This window comes from Oncorhynchus masou, chromosome 1 (assembly GCF_036934945.1).
Source record: "Oncorhynchus masou masou isolate Uvic2021 chromosome 1, UVic_Omas_1.1, whole genome shotgun sequence".
In the NCBI taxonomy this organism is placed as follows: domain Eukaryota; kingdom Metazoa; phylum Chordata; class Actinopteri; order Salmoniformes; family Salmonidae; genus Oncorhynchus; species Oncorhynchus masou.
The window spans coordinates 41,772,583-41,787,784 of record NC_088212.1 but is presented as its reverse complement, the minus strand read 5'-3'; the positions used below and the strand labels follow the sequence as shown (position 1 = coordinate 41,787,784).

The window sequence follows — 15,202 nt, the reverse complement described above, 5'->3', positions numbered from 1 at the left end:
TCTGACTAAGATCATAACATGGTGTCAGAAGCGCTTCAACCTCGTCAAATATAAGACGGGGAGATAATAATATCCGTTGACGGCTTACCTGCGGTCTCAGCAGAGCGGCCCAAGTCGAACAGACTTGGAGCCACCGTGAGCAGAACACGTGCAGAGTGAGCAGGGAGCGAGTGATGGACAGAGAGAAGCAGCTAATGGATTTACTACTGGAGGAAGTTGCTTGTCATTCCGGGCCGGGCCTTAAATTTGTCAGAAGTGATCGGGCCTGGGTAGGGTAAGGGCCTATGGGTAGGACTTTAAAATGATGCCCGTACAGGGCTCTAGTATGCGGTGCGTGTCTCATAAAATAAGATGCATGACAAATGAATGAAAATACACACGCTTCAATTTAGTTATGCTAATTAACCTATAGCTAGACCGGTAACCGTGACAGGTAAAAAAAAAAATGTTTTGCAGACTCTGTTAACGACCCTAGTGATGATGCCTAATTTGCATTTATCATAGGCCATATCAGCTATGAATTGAATTGATTCGGTCAGAAGGGCCCCTCGAGAGCACCCCGCCCCCTATGTGCAGAGACTCTCTAGCTCTGTGCCTGGTACTATGTTATTTACTATGAGATGTGTTTTCAGACAGCCAATAACTAAAGACACGTTTCGACAGTACCGAGTACTGGGGAAGGGAGGATTCGGAGAGGTGAGGCACAATTTTCCATTTAGAGAATTATTAGAGAATTGTGTGTGTGAGATGAACTGGCCTATGATATAGTACTTTGCGTTCTCTCAGGTGTGTGCATGCCAGGTGCGAGCCACAGGGAAGATGTATGCCTGCAAGAAGCTGGAGAAGAAGAGAATTAAGAAGAGGAAAGGAGAGTCCATGGCCCTTAATGAGAAACAAATACTAGAGAAGGTCAACAGCAGATTTGTTGTGAGTCTCTTCCTATTATTTGGATACATGTCCACACGCTTTCACTTTATTCTCTCTCTCTCTCTCTCTCTCTCTCTCTCTCTCTCATTCTCTCTCGTCAGTCTCTCTCACCAGTCTCTCTTTCTCTCTCTCTCTCTCTCTCTCTCCCTCTCTCTCGTCAGTCTCTCTCTCTCTCATCAGTCTCTCTCTCTCTCTCTCACCTCTCTCTCTCTCTCTCTCTCTCTCTCTCTCTCTCGTCAGTCTCTCTCTCTCTCATCAGTCTCGCTCTCTCTCTCTCGTCTCTCTCTCTCTCATCAGTCTCTCTCTCTCATCAGTCTCTCTCTCTCTCTCTCATCAGTCTCTCTCTCTCTCGTCAGTCGCTCTCTCGATCGTCAATCTCTCGATCATCAATCTCTCGATCGCCAATCGCTCTCTCTGTCTCTCACATATCAATCTCTCTCTCATCAATCTCTATAGGTGAGTTTAGCATATGCCTATGAGACCAAAGATGCTCTGTGTCTGGTGCTGACCTTAATGAATGGAGGGGATCTGAAGTTCCACATCTACAGCATGGGGACTCCAGGCTTTGAGAAGGACAGGGTCCAGTTCTATGCTGCCCAGATCTGCTGCGGCCTGGACCACCTACACCAGGAATCGATCGTCTACAGGTGGCAGCTTGTTATCATAGCACCTCAGTTTCCCTTAACACAGATCTAGGTTCACATTGCAACAGATCTAGGATCAGATGGGGGCAACTACCTACTCCTACCTTTAGCAAAATTAGCAGTGGATTCTTCTGATTGTCATTCACTATACAAATGTCTCCTGAGATCACATGATGTCATCACATGATGTATTGGTTTTAGTCCCAATGTCCAATGCCCCAAATTAACATTTTTCTTTTTCTTCAGGGATTTAAAACCAGAGAATATTCTATTAGATGATAATGGTGAGTTGCCCTTTCTACTGTAGCCTAACTACTGGGATTAGGACATTTGAACTCCGAAGCTCTCTGTTAAATAGGACTGATCTTTGACCCCTGACCTCTCTGCCCCTGTGCCATAGGACACATCCGGATCTCAGATCTGGGCCTGGCCATCAAAGTGCCTGAAGGGGACCCCATACGAGGCAGAGTGGGAACAGTGGGTTACATGGGTAAGCCACCTTACCTTCATATGTTATTACCACACATTAAAATTAATTTCTCATTTCTAATGCATCGGAATACAATAATCATCAAACAAAAACCTGACACATTTTTTTTACCATACTAAGATATTATCGTTAAACCTGTTGTACTGTGCTGTGTTTGTAGCTCCGGAGGTGATCAACAACGAGCGCTATGGGATGAGTCCAGACTGGTGGGGGCTGGGATGTCTCATCTACGAGATGACCGCCGGACGCTCACCCTTCCGCGCACGCAAAGAACGAGTGAAGAGGGAAGAAGTGGAGAAGAGGGTGCAGGAGGGAGAGGAGGAGTACAGCGACAAGTTTACAGAGGACACCCAGGCCATCTGTAGAGTGGTGAGAGCCCATTGATTGATTGACAAGACGTAGGCTTAGTTAGTGTCATCAGGAACTGCACGCTGTATTTGGTAGTCACCCTGAGTAGCTGAGCTCATGATACTTGAAAATGACTGACTGTACATTCTATCATCTCTCCCCCGCTTTTCTCTCTCTCGCTCTCTCCCGCCCCCGTCTCGCTCGCTCTCTCCCGCCCCCCTCTTACGCTCTCTCCCGCCCCCCGTTTCGCTCTCTCCCGCCCCCCGTTTTGCTCTCTCCCGCCCCCCCGTCTCGCTCTCTCCCGCCCCCGTCTCGCTCTCTCCCGCCCCCGTCTCGCTCTCTCCCGCCCCCGTCTCGCTCTCTCCCGCCCCCCGTCTCGCTCTCTCCCGCCCCGCGCTCTCTCACTCTCTCCTGCCCCCCCCCCGTTTCGCTCTCTCTCTCCCACCCTGTCTCGCTCGCTCTCTCCCGCCCTGTCTCGCTCTCTCTGGTCTCGCTCTCTCTCTCTCTCTCTCCCCGGTCTCGCTCTCTCTCTCACCTGGTCTCGCGCTCTCTCTCTCTCACCCGGTCTTGCTCTCTCTCACCCGGTCTCGCTCTCGCTCTCTCTCTCTCCCGCCCCGTCCGGCTCTCGCTCTCTCCTGCCACCCCCGTCTCGCTCTCGCCCCCGTCGCTCTCTCTCCCCCCTCTTTCTCTCCCCCTCTCTCTCCAGCTGTTGACCAAAGATCCTAAGCAGAGGCTGGGTTGTACAACGGAGGGGTCAACAGGGGTGAAGGCTCACTGCTTCTTTAGGAACATCAACTTTAAGAGACTAGAGGCAGGCATCCAGGAGCCCTCCTTTGTACCTGATGTAAGTAGAGGAGGAGGAGGATGACAACTCTTGTCCTGCTTCAGCTCTAGAAACAAAACCAGGAAGTGTTTTAATATTGGAACCAATCAACTGTTCCAATTGTTTCAATCCGTTACATTCATGAATGGGTGAATATGTTATTTAGACCAGGGATCATGACCTCTACTCCAAATGAAGACTCTCATACTTCTTCCTCTTCTCCCTCTTTCCCGCTGTGCGTTTCTTCTCTCTCTCAGCCCCGGGCGGTGTACTGTAAGGATGTGTTGGACATTGAGCAGTTCTCTACAGTCAAGGGAGTAAATCTGGACCAAACCGACAACGACTTCTACTTCAAATTCTCTACAGGCTGCGTGTCCATCCCATGGCAGCACGAGGTGGGTGAACTAACTGGGACGTCTTTCCCTCTCCTCTGGCCTCTTCTGAGAGGTAGTCTGCAAGGTAACCTGAAAGACTGAATAATTGGTGGTCTTGTCAGTCAGTGGCAGTCAAATACTGTCCTTACACCATTTCTCTGTCTCTCTGTCTCTGTGTGTATAGATGATAGACACAGAGTGTTTCAGTGATCTGAATGTGTTCGGGCCCCAGGCGACCAGACCCCCAGATCTGGACTGGAACACACCCCCCGAGCCTCCCCGACGCAGCCTGCTGGACAGGATCTTCAGGAGACATGTGAGGACACACACACACACACACACACCAACATACTCAGTCTCACACATAGTTTACACTGCACAGTTACATCCACACACTGATACTGAGATAACACAATCTCCCTTTCTCTCTCTCTCCACCCTCCAGCACCCCGAGGTGTCCATCGCCAACAGTCGCGTGTCTTCCTGCAGTGTGAACTCAGTGGACTCCATGTCAAACTCTGCCCCCTAGTGGCCATGGCTCTGTGTGGCGCCACACACAGACAGAGGAGGAGCAGGAAGGATCTTCTCATTGCTGATTGGTTTACACCTGGCCTGACCAGCTGTCAGTCTTCCGGAGGCACCCAACCCAAGCCCATGGTCAGTCTAGGGGAAATGCTGACCATGACCCGGACCTGAGACCCATGGGGAATTATTGGAGGGACGTTTCAATAATGCAAAGACGTTTTGAAAACAATGCTCAGACACTTCACTTACCTTCAGGATCGCTGGAGTAGAGAAGAGCCACTGACTGTGTTGATGAATAAGAAAAAACTAGCTAATTCAGGGGATCCACTGTCTGAGAAAGACCACAGGAAATACAAGATGGGGTCTTTGTTGCTGTTTCTTTTTAATTTTTAAAGAAATCAAATTATTTGCATAAATTCACATTCACACTCAAATGCTCTCTCTGTTCATGAATTCCTCTCTTCCCCCCTCCCCCTCTCTCTTTTTGTCTCTTTCTCCTTTTCACCTCCCTCTCCTCTAATCACTTATGAACGTACATGCAACCAACAACATCACCAACCTCAAGACACAATGTGCATATTGCCTTGTATACCCTCAGGCCAAAGATATAGTTCAGTTATGTATTTGTGTTATTGTTGCCATATCCGTTTTGGAGGAGGAAGGGGGATTTGCCTGGTCTTTATTCAATCACATATTAAACTTGAGGCAGCAGCTATGCTACACCTAAGTCACAATCAAACATGTGTTTGCAAACAACAGGCTGCCCCCCCCCCCCCACGCACACACACAACTGTGTTATTAGAATTGTAACCACAATACTTGTCTTGTTTTCTGCACTTTTCCTAAAGAGTGCACCACCGCGCCCTGTTGACCTTGTCAAACCAGTAAGCCACCATTTATACACCAATTAAGATGTTTTTACAGTAAAGATGTTATTGTTTTACCTCAGACATTAAAGTAATATTACTGTGATGTAAATGTTGTAATATCCATTGAGCCAGTGCTGTTTTGTGTTTGTGTTGCCATCACGACCATGGGTGCATCTCGATAGTCTCAATAGGGAGGTTTTCTCTCCTCCTTTTCTTCAGCTGCACTGATCCTAAAGGAAAGGTGAGGAATCCTGGAAGATATATGACCTTTTTCTACAGGAAAGGAGCTTTAACCAATCCAGTGCGGATAAAGGAGAGGAAGCCGTGTTAGACTATTGAGGTTCCGGGGCTCTGGTAGAGTAACTGGTAAAGGGACCACATGTCACCTTACAATGGGAAGCCTTCCAACGCACTCGAACCAAAGGGAAGAACAGCTTTGGTTTTGGAATTTGATGTCTTATTTTAAGGAAGACTAAATATTTACAGAAAGCAATTGTACTTACACATTTAGTCTTGGCCAGTTGTTATTTTATTCGTAAATCATTTCACCAATTGAAAATCAGAAGTGCCTGATCTTCTAGACGACTCGCACACAAATGTTTGCACTTTGTTTCTCTCATGATCGATTTGTTTCTTTATGACACACACACACACACTGTATTTGGCTGGTGGTGGAGGCTGGGGAGTGAGGAGAGAGAGAGAGAGAGGATAAGGAGGATGAAAAGGAGAGAACGAGGGAGGATCTCTTCCTGCTATTGTTGTACATTACAGTGCTGAGTGTACAGAATGTAAAGCCAAACCCACTGTGCTCTGCAGCTCCGAATAAATAAACCCTGTGCTGCCTTAGCATCTCTGTACCATCTGTGTCTCATGTCTGTCTGTGTAGCAAATACAAGAATCGGGGCATTCTCATATGGATGGATCGATACAAGAGTAATTCGTTTCATAATAACATTTCCACAAGATTATTGATACCATTTTCACTTTATGGGCCGGTTTCATAGTCCCAGATAATAGTAATCCAAAAGCAGGCCAAATTCAGTATAAATACATTTAAACGGTTGATTGAAAGGAACGATTTTGCTATGAGTTGAATTTGTCTAAAATTATACCAGTCTCCAGTGGTAGCTAGCGTCACAAGGCTCGCTATCGAGACCTAGTTAGCCCACACTGCAAGACTTAAGATAACTTGGTTAGCTTGTTGGAAAGCAAGCTAGCCATGCTAGTCAGCAGTTCTTCCTGCACATACTGTAGCATTGCTAGCTCTCTCCTCTTGTTTAGTTTAACCTACATTCACTCATTTGTATTAAATAAACCGGCAAAGTTTAGGTTGACAGCTTTAATGTTGTGGGAGGATAACAGCCCGAAGTCTAACTAACCCAAGATAGACCACAGCCTGTTGTTTCCAATGGGAGCAAATTAATCATAGTCGGCAGAACAAGCAAGAAGATAGGCAGAGCCAAGCACGAGCTAGCGAGAGCCTATTGGCGTGTCCTAGCATGTATTTGCAAATTTTCTGGTAGTGAACGCCTACTCTGTGAAGTGTGTGTGACATAACTAAATTCACCCTTGCATTCCTAAACAATGCACTTTTTAAAACTTTGGCAAAGCCTAAAGTTTACTAAACTTACTCCACTCTGTTCATAACAGATGTTAGATTTGGAAACAGAAAACTGTACTGAGATCAAGTGCTTCATCGATGAGAAAATTAGCAGAATGGAGGCCAAAATCTACTCCCACTGCAGTCCACTGGGCTTCCTCTCGTCACCATATTTGGTAGTGAGTGGAAATGCCAACCGGATGCTTCACATTTTACATCAGGTGTAATATCTGTCTCATTGATCTGTGCCGTGCTCTCTCTTGGTAGCTATGAGCTAGCCTCCTCCCATTGTAAGCCACTGGGCGCACATGTTGTTTTTTATGACAGGCGCTACTACTCTAGCAGGCCCTGTTTTTTACAATGGCCATCCCAGGACGAGCCAGGCCATGCACTCGAAACCCCACGTTCTTGCATTTGCAGCTCCTGGATTGCGGGGAAGGATTCGGGCCGAGCTTAAGGAGGCTCAAACGTACCTCCATCTCTTACCCCCCTCTCACCTCTGAGCCACCAGCCAAGGCTGAGGTCCAGTTCCCCACAACCGAGCCCAGCTGGGGCAAGATTATGGATAGTCTCAATTCCTTTCCCTCACTGTCTTGACGAATTGACAACGGGATTAATCCCTCGACTTCACGGATGCGATCGAAGGTGGGGACAACAGTATCCCTCCCTCTCAAGCCCTGAGAGGGGAAGGGAGGGGGGGATTCCCCAAATCAAATCAAATCAAAATGTATTGGTCACATACACATGGTTAGCAGATGTTAATGCAAGTATAGTGAAATGCTTGTGCTTCTAGTTCCGACAATGCAGTAATATCTAACAAGTAATCTAACAATTTCACAACAACTACCTTTTATACACAAGTGTAAAGGAATTAATAAGAATATGTACATATAAATATATGGATGAGCGATGACCGAACGGCATAGGCAAGATGCAGTAGATGGTATAGAGTACAGTATATACATGTGAGATGAGTAATTTAGGGTATGTTAACATTACGTAAAGTGGCATTGTTTCAAGTGACTAGTGATACATTTATTACATCCAATTTTTAATTATTAAAGTGGCTAGAGATTTGAGGCAGTATGTTGGCAGCAGCCACTCAATGTTAGTGATGACTGTTTAGCAGTCTGATGGCCTTGAGATCGAAGCTGTTTTTCAGTCTCTCGGTCCCAGCTTTGATGCACCTGTACTGACCTCGCCTTCTGGATGATAGTGGGGTGAACAGGCAGTGGCTTGGGTGGTGTAGGTGTCCTGGAGGGCAGGTAGCTTGCCCCCGGGGATGCGTTGTGCAGACCTCACTACCCTCTGGAGAGCCTTACGGTTTTGGGCGGAGCAGTTGCCATACCAGACGGTGATACGGCCTGACAGGATGCTCTCGATTGTGCATCTGTAGAACTTTGTGAGTGTTTTAGGTGACAAGCCAAATTTCTTCAGCCTCCTGAGGTTGAAGAGGCGCTGTTGAATGTGTTGAAAACATATTTCAAAAATGCAGGCGCGACACAAAACGCAGAAATAAAAATATAAATCATGCCTTACCTTTGACGAGCTTCTTCTTTCTGTTGGCACTCTGATATGTCCCATAAACATCACAAATTGTCATTTTGTTTAATTCCGTCTATATATATCCAAAATGTACATTTATTTGGCGCGTAAAAACACCAGTTCCAACTTGCGCAACGTGACTACAAAATATCTCAAAAGTTACCTGTAAACTTTTCAAAAACATTTCAAACTACTTTTGTAATACAACTTTAGCTATTTTTTTATGTAAATAATTGCTAAAATTGAAGACGGGATGATCTGTGTTCAATACAGGAAGAAAACAAACTGACGCTACCTTTCTGGTCACGTGCCTCTAACAAACAGTACACTTGAAGTGAGCCTCGTTTTGAACAGGGTTACTTCTTCATTACACAAAGGAAAAACCTCAACCAATTTCTAAAGACTGGTGACATCCAGTGGAAGCGGTAGGAACTGCAAGAAGGTCCCTTAGACATCTGGATTCCCAATGAAACCCCATTGAAGAGAGAGTGACCTCAAAAAAACCAATTCTGAATGGTTTTTCCTCTGGGTTTCGCCTGCTACATAAGTTATGTTATACTCACAGACATGATTCAAACAGGTTTAGAAACTTCAGAGTGTTTTCCATCCAAATCTATATGCATATCTTATCATCTGGGGATGAGTAGCAGGCAGTTGAATTTGGGCATGCATTTCATCCGGACGGGAAAATACTGCCCCCTGTCACCAAGAAGTTTTAAAACAGTGTCCAATGAAGGGCCAGAAGTATACCGAATGGTGTCGTCTGCGTAGAAGTGGATCAGAGAATCACCAGCAGCAAGAGCGACATCATTGATGTATACAGAGAAGAGAGTCGGCCCGAGAATTGAACCCTGTGGCACCCCCATAGAGACTGCCAGAGGTCCGGAAAACAGGCCCTCCGATTTGACACAATGAACTCTATCAGAGAAGTAGTTGGTAAACCAGGCGAGGCAATCATTTGAGAAACCAAGACTGTTGAGTCTGCCAATAAGAATGTGGTGATTGATGAAGTCGAAAGCCTTGGCCAGGTTGATGAATACGGCTGCACAGTAATGTCTCTTATTGATATGATATCATTTAGGACCTTGAGCGTGGCTGAGGTGCGACCATGACCAGCTCGGAAACCAGATTACATAGTGGAGAAGGTACGGTGAGATTCGAAATGGTCGGTGATCTGTTTGTTAACTTGGCTTTCGAGGACCTTAGAAAGGCAGGGTAGGATGGATATAGGTCTGTAGCAGTTTGGGTCTAGAATGTCTCCCCCTTTGAAGAGGGGGATGACCGATGCAGCTTTCCAATCTTTGGGAATCTCAGAAAGAGAGGTTGAACAGGCTAGTGATAGGGGTTGCAACAATTTTGGCAGATAATTTTAAAAAGAGAGGGTTGTCTAGCCCGGCTGATTTGTAGGGGTCCAGATTTTGCAGCTCTTTCAGAACATCAGCTATCTGGATTTGGGTGAAGGAGAAATCGGGGAGGCTTGGGCGAGTTGCTGTGGGGAGTGCAGGGCTGTTGACCGGGGTAGGGGTAGCCAGGTGGAAAGCATGGCCAACCGTAGAGAAATGCTTATTGAAATGTTCAATTATGGTGGATTTATTGGTGGTGACAGTGTTTCCTAGCCTCAGTGCAGTGGGGAGCTGGGAGGAGGTGCTCTTATTCTCCATAGACTTTACAGTGTCCCAGAACTTTTTTGAGTTTGTGCCACAGGATACAAATTTCTGCTGCCTTAGCTTTCCTAACTGTCTGTGTATATTGGTTCCGAACATCCCTGAAAAGTTTCATATCACGGGGGCTATTCAATGCTACAGCAGAACGCCACAGGATGTTTTTGTGTTGGTCAAGGGCAGTCAGGTCTGGAGAGAACCAAGGGCTATATGTGTTCCTGGTTCTACATTTTTTGAAAGGGGCATGCTTATTTAAGATGGTGAGGAAGGCACTTTTAAAGAATGACCAGGCATCCTTTACTAAAGGGATGAGGTCAATATCCTTCCAGGATACCCGGGCCAGGTCGATTAGAAGGCCTGCTCGCTGAAGTGATTTAGGGAGCGTTTGACAGTGATGAGGGGTGGTTGTTTGACCACGGACCCCATTACGGATGCAGGCAATGAGGCAGTGATTGCTGAGATCTTGGTTGAAAACAGCAGAGGTATATTTGGAGGGCATATGGTGTCACATATGGCGTCCAGGGCACAGCTGGCGGCAGAGGGTGGCCTATAGCAAGCGGCAATGGTGAGAGACTTGTTTCTGGAAAGGTGGATTTTTAAATTAGAAGCTCGAATTGTTTGGGTACAGACCTGGATAGTAAGACAGAACTCTGCAGGCTATCTCTGCAGTAGATTGCAACTCCGCCCCCTTTGGCAGTTCTATCTTGTCGGAAAAGGTTATAGTTAGGGATGGACATTTCAGGGTTTTTGGTTATCTTCCTGAGCCAGGATTCAGACATGGCTAGGACTTCCGGGTTGGCAGAGTGTGCTAGGGAAGTGAATAAAACAAACAAACTTAGGGAGGAGGCTTCTAATGTTAACATGCATGAAACCAAGGCTTTTACGGTTACAGAAGTCAACAAATGAGATCGCCTCGGGAATAGGAGTGGAGCTAGGCACTGCAGGGCCTGGGTTAACTTCTTGCGATGAGCAATCCCGTATCCGAGAGCGTAATCATAGCCTCAAGCGCATTACCATAACGCAACTTTTCCTATTCATGAAAATCACAAATGAAATTAAATTAATATATTCAAACACAAGCTTAGCCTTTTGTTAACAGCACTGTCATCTCAGATTTTCAAAATATGCGTTACAGCCAACGCTAGACAAGCATTTGTGTTTATCATGGCATAATGCTATGCTAGGCTCTGCTGGCAGCAGGCAACATTTTCACGTTAAAAAGAAAAGCAACCAAATTAAATAATTTACCTTTGAAGAACTTCAGATGCTTTCACTCAGGAGACTCCCAGTTAGATAGCAAATGTTCCTTTTTTCCAAAAATATTATTTTTGTAGGCGAAATAGCTCCCGTTTGTTCATCCTGCTTGGCTGAGAAATCGACCGAAAAATACTTCAACTAACGCCAAACTTTTTTCAAAATATGCTCCATAATATTGACAGAAACACGGCAAACGTTGTTTAGGATCCATCCTCAAGGTGTTTTCAACATATGTATTCGATAATATATCCGTCTAGACAGTTGGTTTCTCATAAGAAGCGATTGGAAAAATGGCTACCTCAGTATTTTACGCAAGGTTTTCTGCGGGAGACACCATGTGACCACATGCCATATATGGTCCCTTACAGCCATTCTTCAAGGGAAATGCCTAAAAAGATGTCACAATGCTGTAGACACATTGGGGAAAACGTGGAAAACATAAGCTCATTCGTAGCTCATTCACAGCCATATAAGGAGTCATTGGCATGAGGCGGTTTCAAAAAATGCGGCACTTCCTGATTTCACCTGTAACATCAGTTCTGTGGCACTCACAGACAATATCTTTGCAGTTTTGGAAACGTCAGAGTGTTTTCTTTCCAAAGCTGTCAATTATATACATAGTCGAGCATCATTTCGTGACAAAATATCTTGTTTAAAACAGGAACGTTTTTCATCCAAAAATTAAAATAGCGCCCCCTACATCGAAGAGGTTAACCTCCACATCACCAGAGGAACAGAGGAGGACTAGGATAAGGGTACGGCTAAAGGCTAAAATAACTGGTCGCCTAGTACGTTCAGAACAGAGAGTTAAAGGAACACATTTCTGGGCGCGATAGAATAGATTCAAGGCATGATGTACAGACAAGAGTGACGATGAAAGAGATATTGTCTCTAGGAATATCATTTAAACCAGATGATGTCACCGAATGTGTTGGAGGTGGAATTAAAGTGTTCACTAAGGCGTATTGAGCAGGGCTAGAGGCTCTACTGAAATAAGGCAATAAATACGAAACCAAAACAGCAATGGACAAGGCATATTGACCTTAGGGAGAGGCATGCATAGCCGAATGATATTGGGAGTCCAGTGAGTGGCTTCAGGAAGCTAGAGGGCCGGGGCTAGCAGCTAGCAGAAAGGCCTTAGAAGGACGTCGCGACGAAAGAAAGTCTATTGTGGCCCCCTCGTGCTGAATATGTCGGCAGACGGATCAGCAGGGCTCCGTGTGTAAACCAAGCCAATTGGCAAAATAGTTATAGTGGCCGAAGAATTTATCCTATGGGCTAACAGTCCGGTGTGCTCTAGACAGCTAACGTTAGCGGGCCACGGCTAGCAGTGCCGCGGAGCCAGTTTGAGTACCCCCTTCAGCAGATTTTGTCGGTTGTCCAGTCGTGAAGGATCGGCGGTGTTCCGTGCCCCGTACCGGTAGTAGATGTGGGTCCGGGCCAGTTGGCAAAAAGGGTATTATAGCCCAGGAGTGGCTGTTGGGCTTCTTCTGCTAGCCGGCATTACAGGGGTATGGCTCTAAATATATACAGCAACACCTCCCCCATAAGTGTTTCTAGATGTTGTATCCTTGTGTTGGTACTGCTGTATCATCAAATTAATGATCTAAGTGATTCTCAGAAATGGCTATTATATGAATGTTATCTGATGTTAGCAAGTTATTGATTACATGAACCTTATTTCTAAGGATACATTTATTAATATGAGCTATTTTCAGCACTTTCCTGGGTAGCTTATCAGAGATAGACATAATATGGAAAAGAGCAAACAAAGCAAGAGACAAAAACATATACATTCAGCAGTCCTTTAATAATCAATTGGTGTGTGTGTGTGCTGCGGGGTTGAAGCTACAAACCCATAGTCTTAGCTCTCTCATCCTTTCCAGGCTTCTGGGAGGGAGGGTGGACAATGAGCCTGTCATAGCAGATGTAAGCAATGTCCCCACTCGCTCTGGCAGCTTTCATGGCTGGGATAAGTTCTTTCCTCTTCTTGCGCACAGCTTCAGGATAGCCCTCGTTTAGGAAGATTTACGTTCCTCTCAAGTTCTTGGCACTTTCCAGAACAGCGACCTTGAACCTCAGGAACTTGAGCACTATCGGCCTGGGCCTGTCACCAGGGCCAGTGGTGGGTTTTCCAGTCCTGTGGGCGTGCTCCACCTCAATCTTCCGCCAATCCATGGTCCCAGCTATAATGGCTAACCGTGTCACGGGCTGCGTTCAAGCCCTCAAGAAACCCTGCTAGCTTGATAGGCAGCTAGCTAGCAGCTAGGCTAGCTGTTACACCAAATAGCTCGTCAGACCTGGCCTCGGCAGGATCACTGGACAGAGAGTAGCAGTCCCAGCAATTGATGCCAAGTGCATCGCGGGATCCAAACAAAAAAGTTAGCTAGCTACTAAGAAACTTTCCAATACACTTTCAAAACAACAAACTTTTCAAAATGACAAACCAAGCTCTCCCTCATTCCGCGTTCAACAAGGTCTTAGACCAGAAGTAAACAGTAATTTGCTGCAGCCGCCCTCTACGAAACCCCTTCAGCCCACAAGGCCCCAACCTCCCAGGAACCCTATGAAAAAGGCCACTGAGGATGTGGAACGGCCAAGCGTGGGCCTGAGTGCCCGCCACTATGACCTTGTCTCTTACCCGAGATGATTTTGAAATCCATCTTAAGGCTCCATCCTCTTTCTATTCTTGACTCTTACTATAATGCCAGGTGGAGAAAAAGAGAGAAGAAAGAGTTTTTTCTTTGTTACCACAATGGTGAGACACAGTCCGAAAGGTTCAAGCTTGGCTTGTTAAAGAAGACGCTCTGCTCAAAAATGTTACTAGGTTCCACAGTTACTGGGATGCACTCTCTGCCCCTCTGCAGTGCCATTGCGTGTGCTTCTACACCTGCATTGCTTGCTGTTTGGGGTTTTAGGTTGGGTTTCTGTACAGCACTATGAGATTAAAGCTGATGTAAGAAGGGCTATATAAATACATTTGATTGATTGACACATGTGCACTAGCGTATTCCAACCTCTAGAGCATTCCACCAGTTAGAAGCGTCAACCCAGAAGGGTTTGGAGACTCCATTCCCAAGTAGTGAAAACAAACCTCTAGGGGTGGAAACACTGCCACATCCTTGGCAAGGGGGATGGTTTGTCCTCTGTGCCTTTTCTACTCTCTACTTTAGTCAGAGTGAAGGAGCCTCTCCCTCATCTTAATAGCCCCTCTATGCAGAGGCATCATGCACATAGAGGGCACAGGGGCACGAAGAAGCCATTTCAGGCTATCTATCAAGTTAGAGTAGCTAGCATGTCTAACTATCTTAGCTGGCATGCTTACTGACAAGGTTGGTAGACTTTAGAAGAGCTAGCAATAACAATTCCTTTCAATCTTTTACCCATAGATATGCAGAACAATGCAATTAAGCATAATGATTATGATTCTAGATTGCGGTAAAAAGCTGTTTCATGTATTTGAAAAATTTGAAATTCTCCAACTTCCGGACGTGGGGACCCAACCCCCCTCTGGACCACCCTCCAGCCATCCTCACATACTTTGTGCCCCCTCAGATATTTGGGGTGGGTAATGCTCCTGCCTCTATGGCCAGGCAAACTCTGAGAAGGAAATCCTCTCTGGCTTTACAACGAGTCCTTGTAACTACACAGGGATCTGTATGACCCAAGCGAGCTAAGATACTTCCCACTCTCACCCAGTAACCACGGCCCTCTAGGTCTGACCAGTGAGAGGATGACTCTGAATGCAACAGGCTTACCACTCAAAGTCATTGAGACTATCCAGAGTGCCCAGAGACCCTTCTACACGCTCAATGTGCAAGTGACATGTTTGAGGCTCCACCCAGGACCTTTTGACACAGGGGAGTTTTTTCTCTACTGCAAAGGTTTATTTAGCCATTAATTTGACCTATAATTATAGGCCTTGACATCTACACAGTAGGGTACCACCCTTTGTCATATCACTTTACGAAGGGTGCGCTTCGCTTACGTCCAGTCTCGAAGCCTTTGGTTCATCTTGGGACCTGTCTATTATGTTTCAGGCTTTTTCACAGCAGCCTTTTTTGAGCCACTGAAAAGTGTGGAGATGAAATTTCTCTCCTTTTTTCAAACCACTTTACTAATTGCCCTTACGCTGCAAA

General features: G+C 45.9%; 1 protein-coding gene across 4 annotated transcripts in view; it reads left to right on the top strand.

Annotated features, from left to right (window-relative positions):
- LOC135544489 (G protein-coupled receptor kinase 5-like) overlaps positions 1 to 5,860 on the top strand; it is a 77,531-nt gene extending 71,671 nt beyond the window's left edge. For 3 of the 4 annotated variants that reach the window (XM_064972143.1, XM_064972155.1, XM_064972163.1), the window contains exons 7-16: positions 633 to 696; positions 787 to 927; positions 1,384 to 1,574; positions 1,818 to 1,855; positions 1,972 to 2,061; positions 2,222 to 2,430; positions 3,116 to 3,253; positions 3,490 to 3,627; positions 3,791 to 3,922; positions 4,052 to 5,860. In XM_064972143.1, coding sequence (XP_064828215.1) covers positions 633 to 696; positions 787 to 927; positions 1,384 to 1,574; positions 1,818 to 1,855; positions 1,972 to 2,061; positions 2,222 to 2,430; positions 3,116 to 3,253; positions 3,490 to 3,627; positions 3,791 to 3,922; positions 4,052 to 4,135 — 1,225 coding nt within the window. In that variant the 3' untranslated portion in view covers positions 4,136 to 5,860. Of the gene's footprint in view, positions 1 to 632; positions 697 to 786; positions 928 to 1,383; positions 1,575 to 1,817; positions 1,856 to 1,971; positions 2,062 to 2,221; positions 2,431 to 3,115; positions 3,254 to 3,489; positions 3,692 to 3,790; positions 3,923 to 4,051 lie in introns of all 4 variants that reach the window. The other variant, XR_010456342.1, reaches the window with a different exon arrangement.
- The last annotated feature ends 9,342 nt before the right edge of the window (positions 5,861 to 15,202 follow it).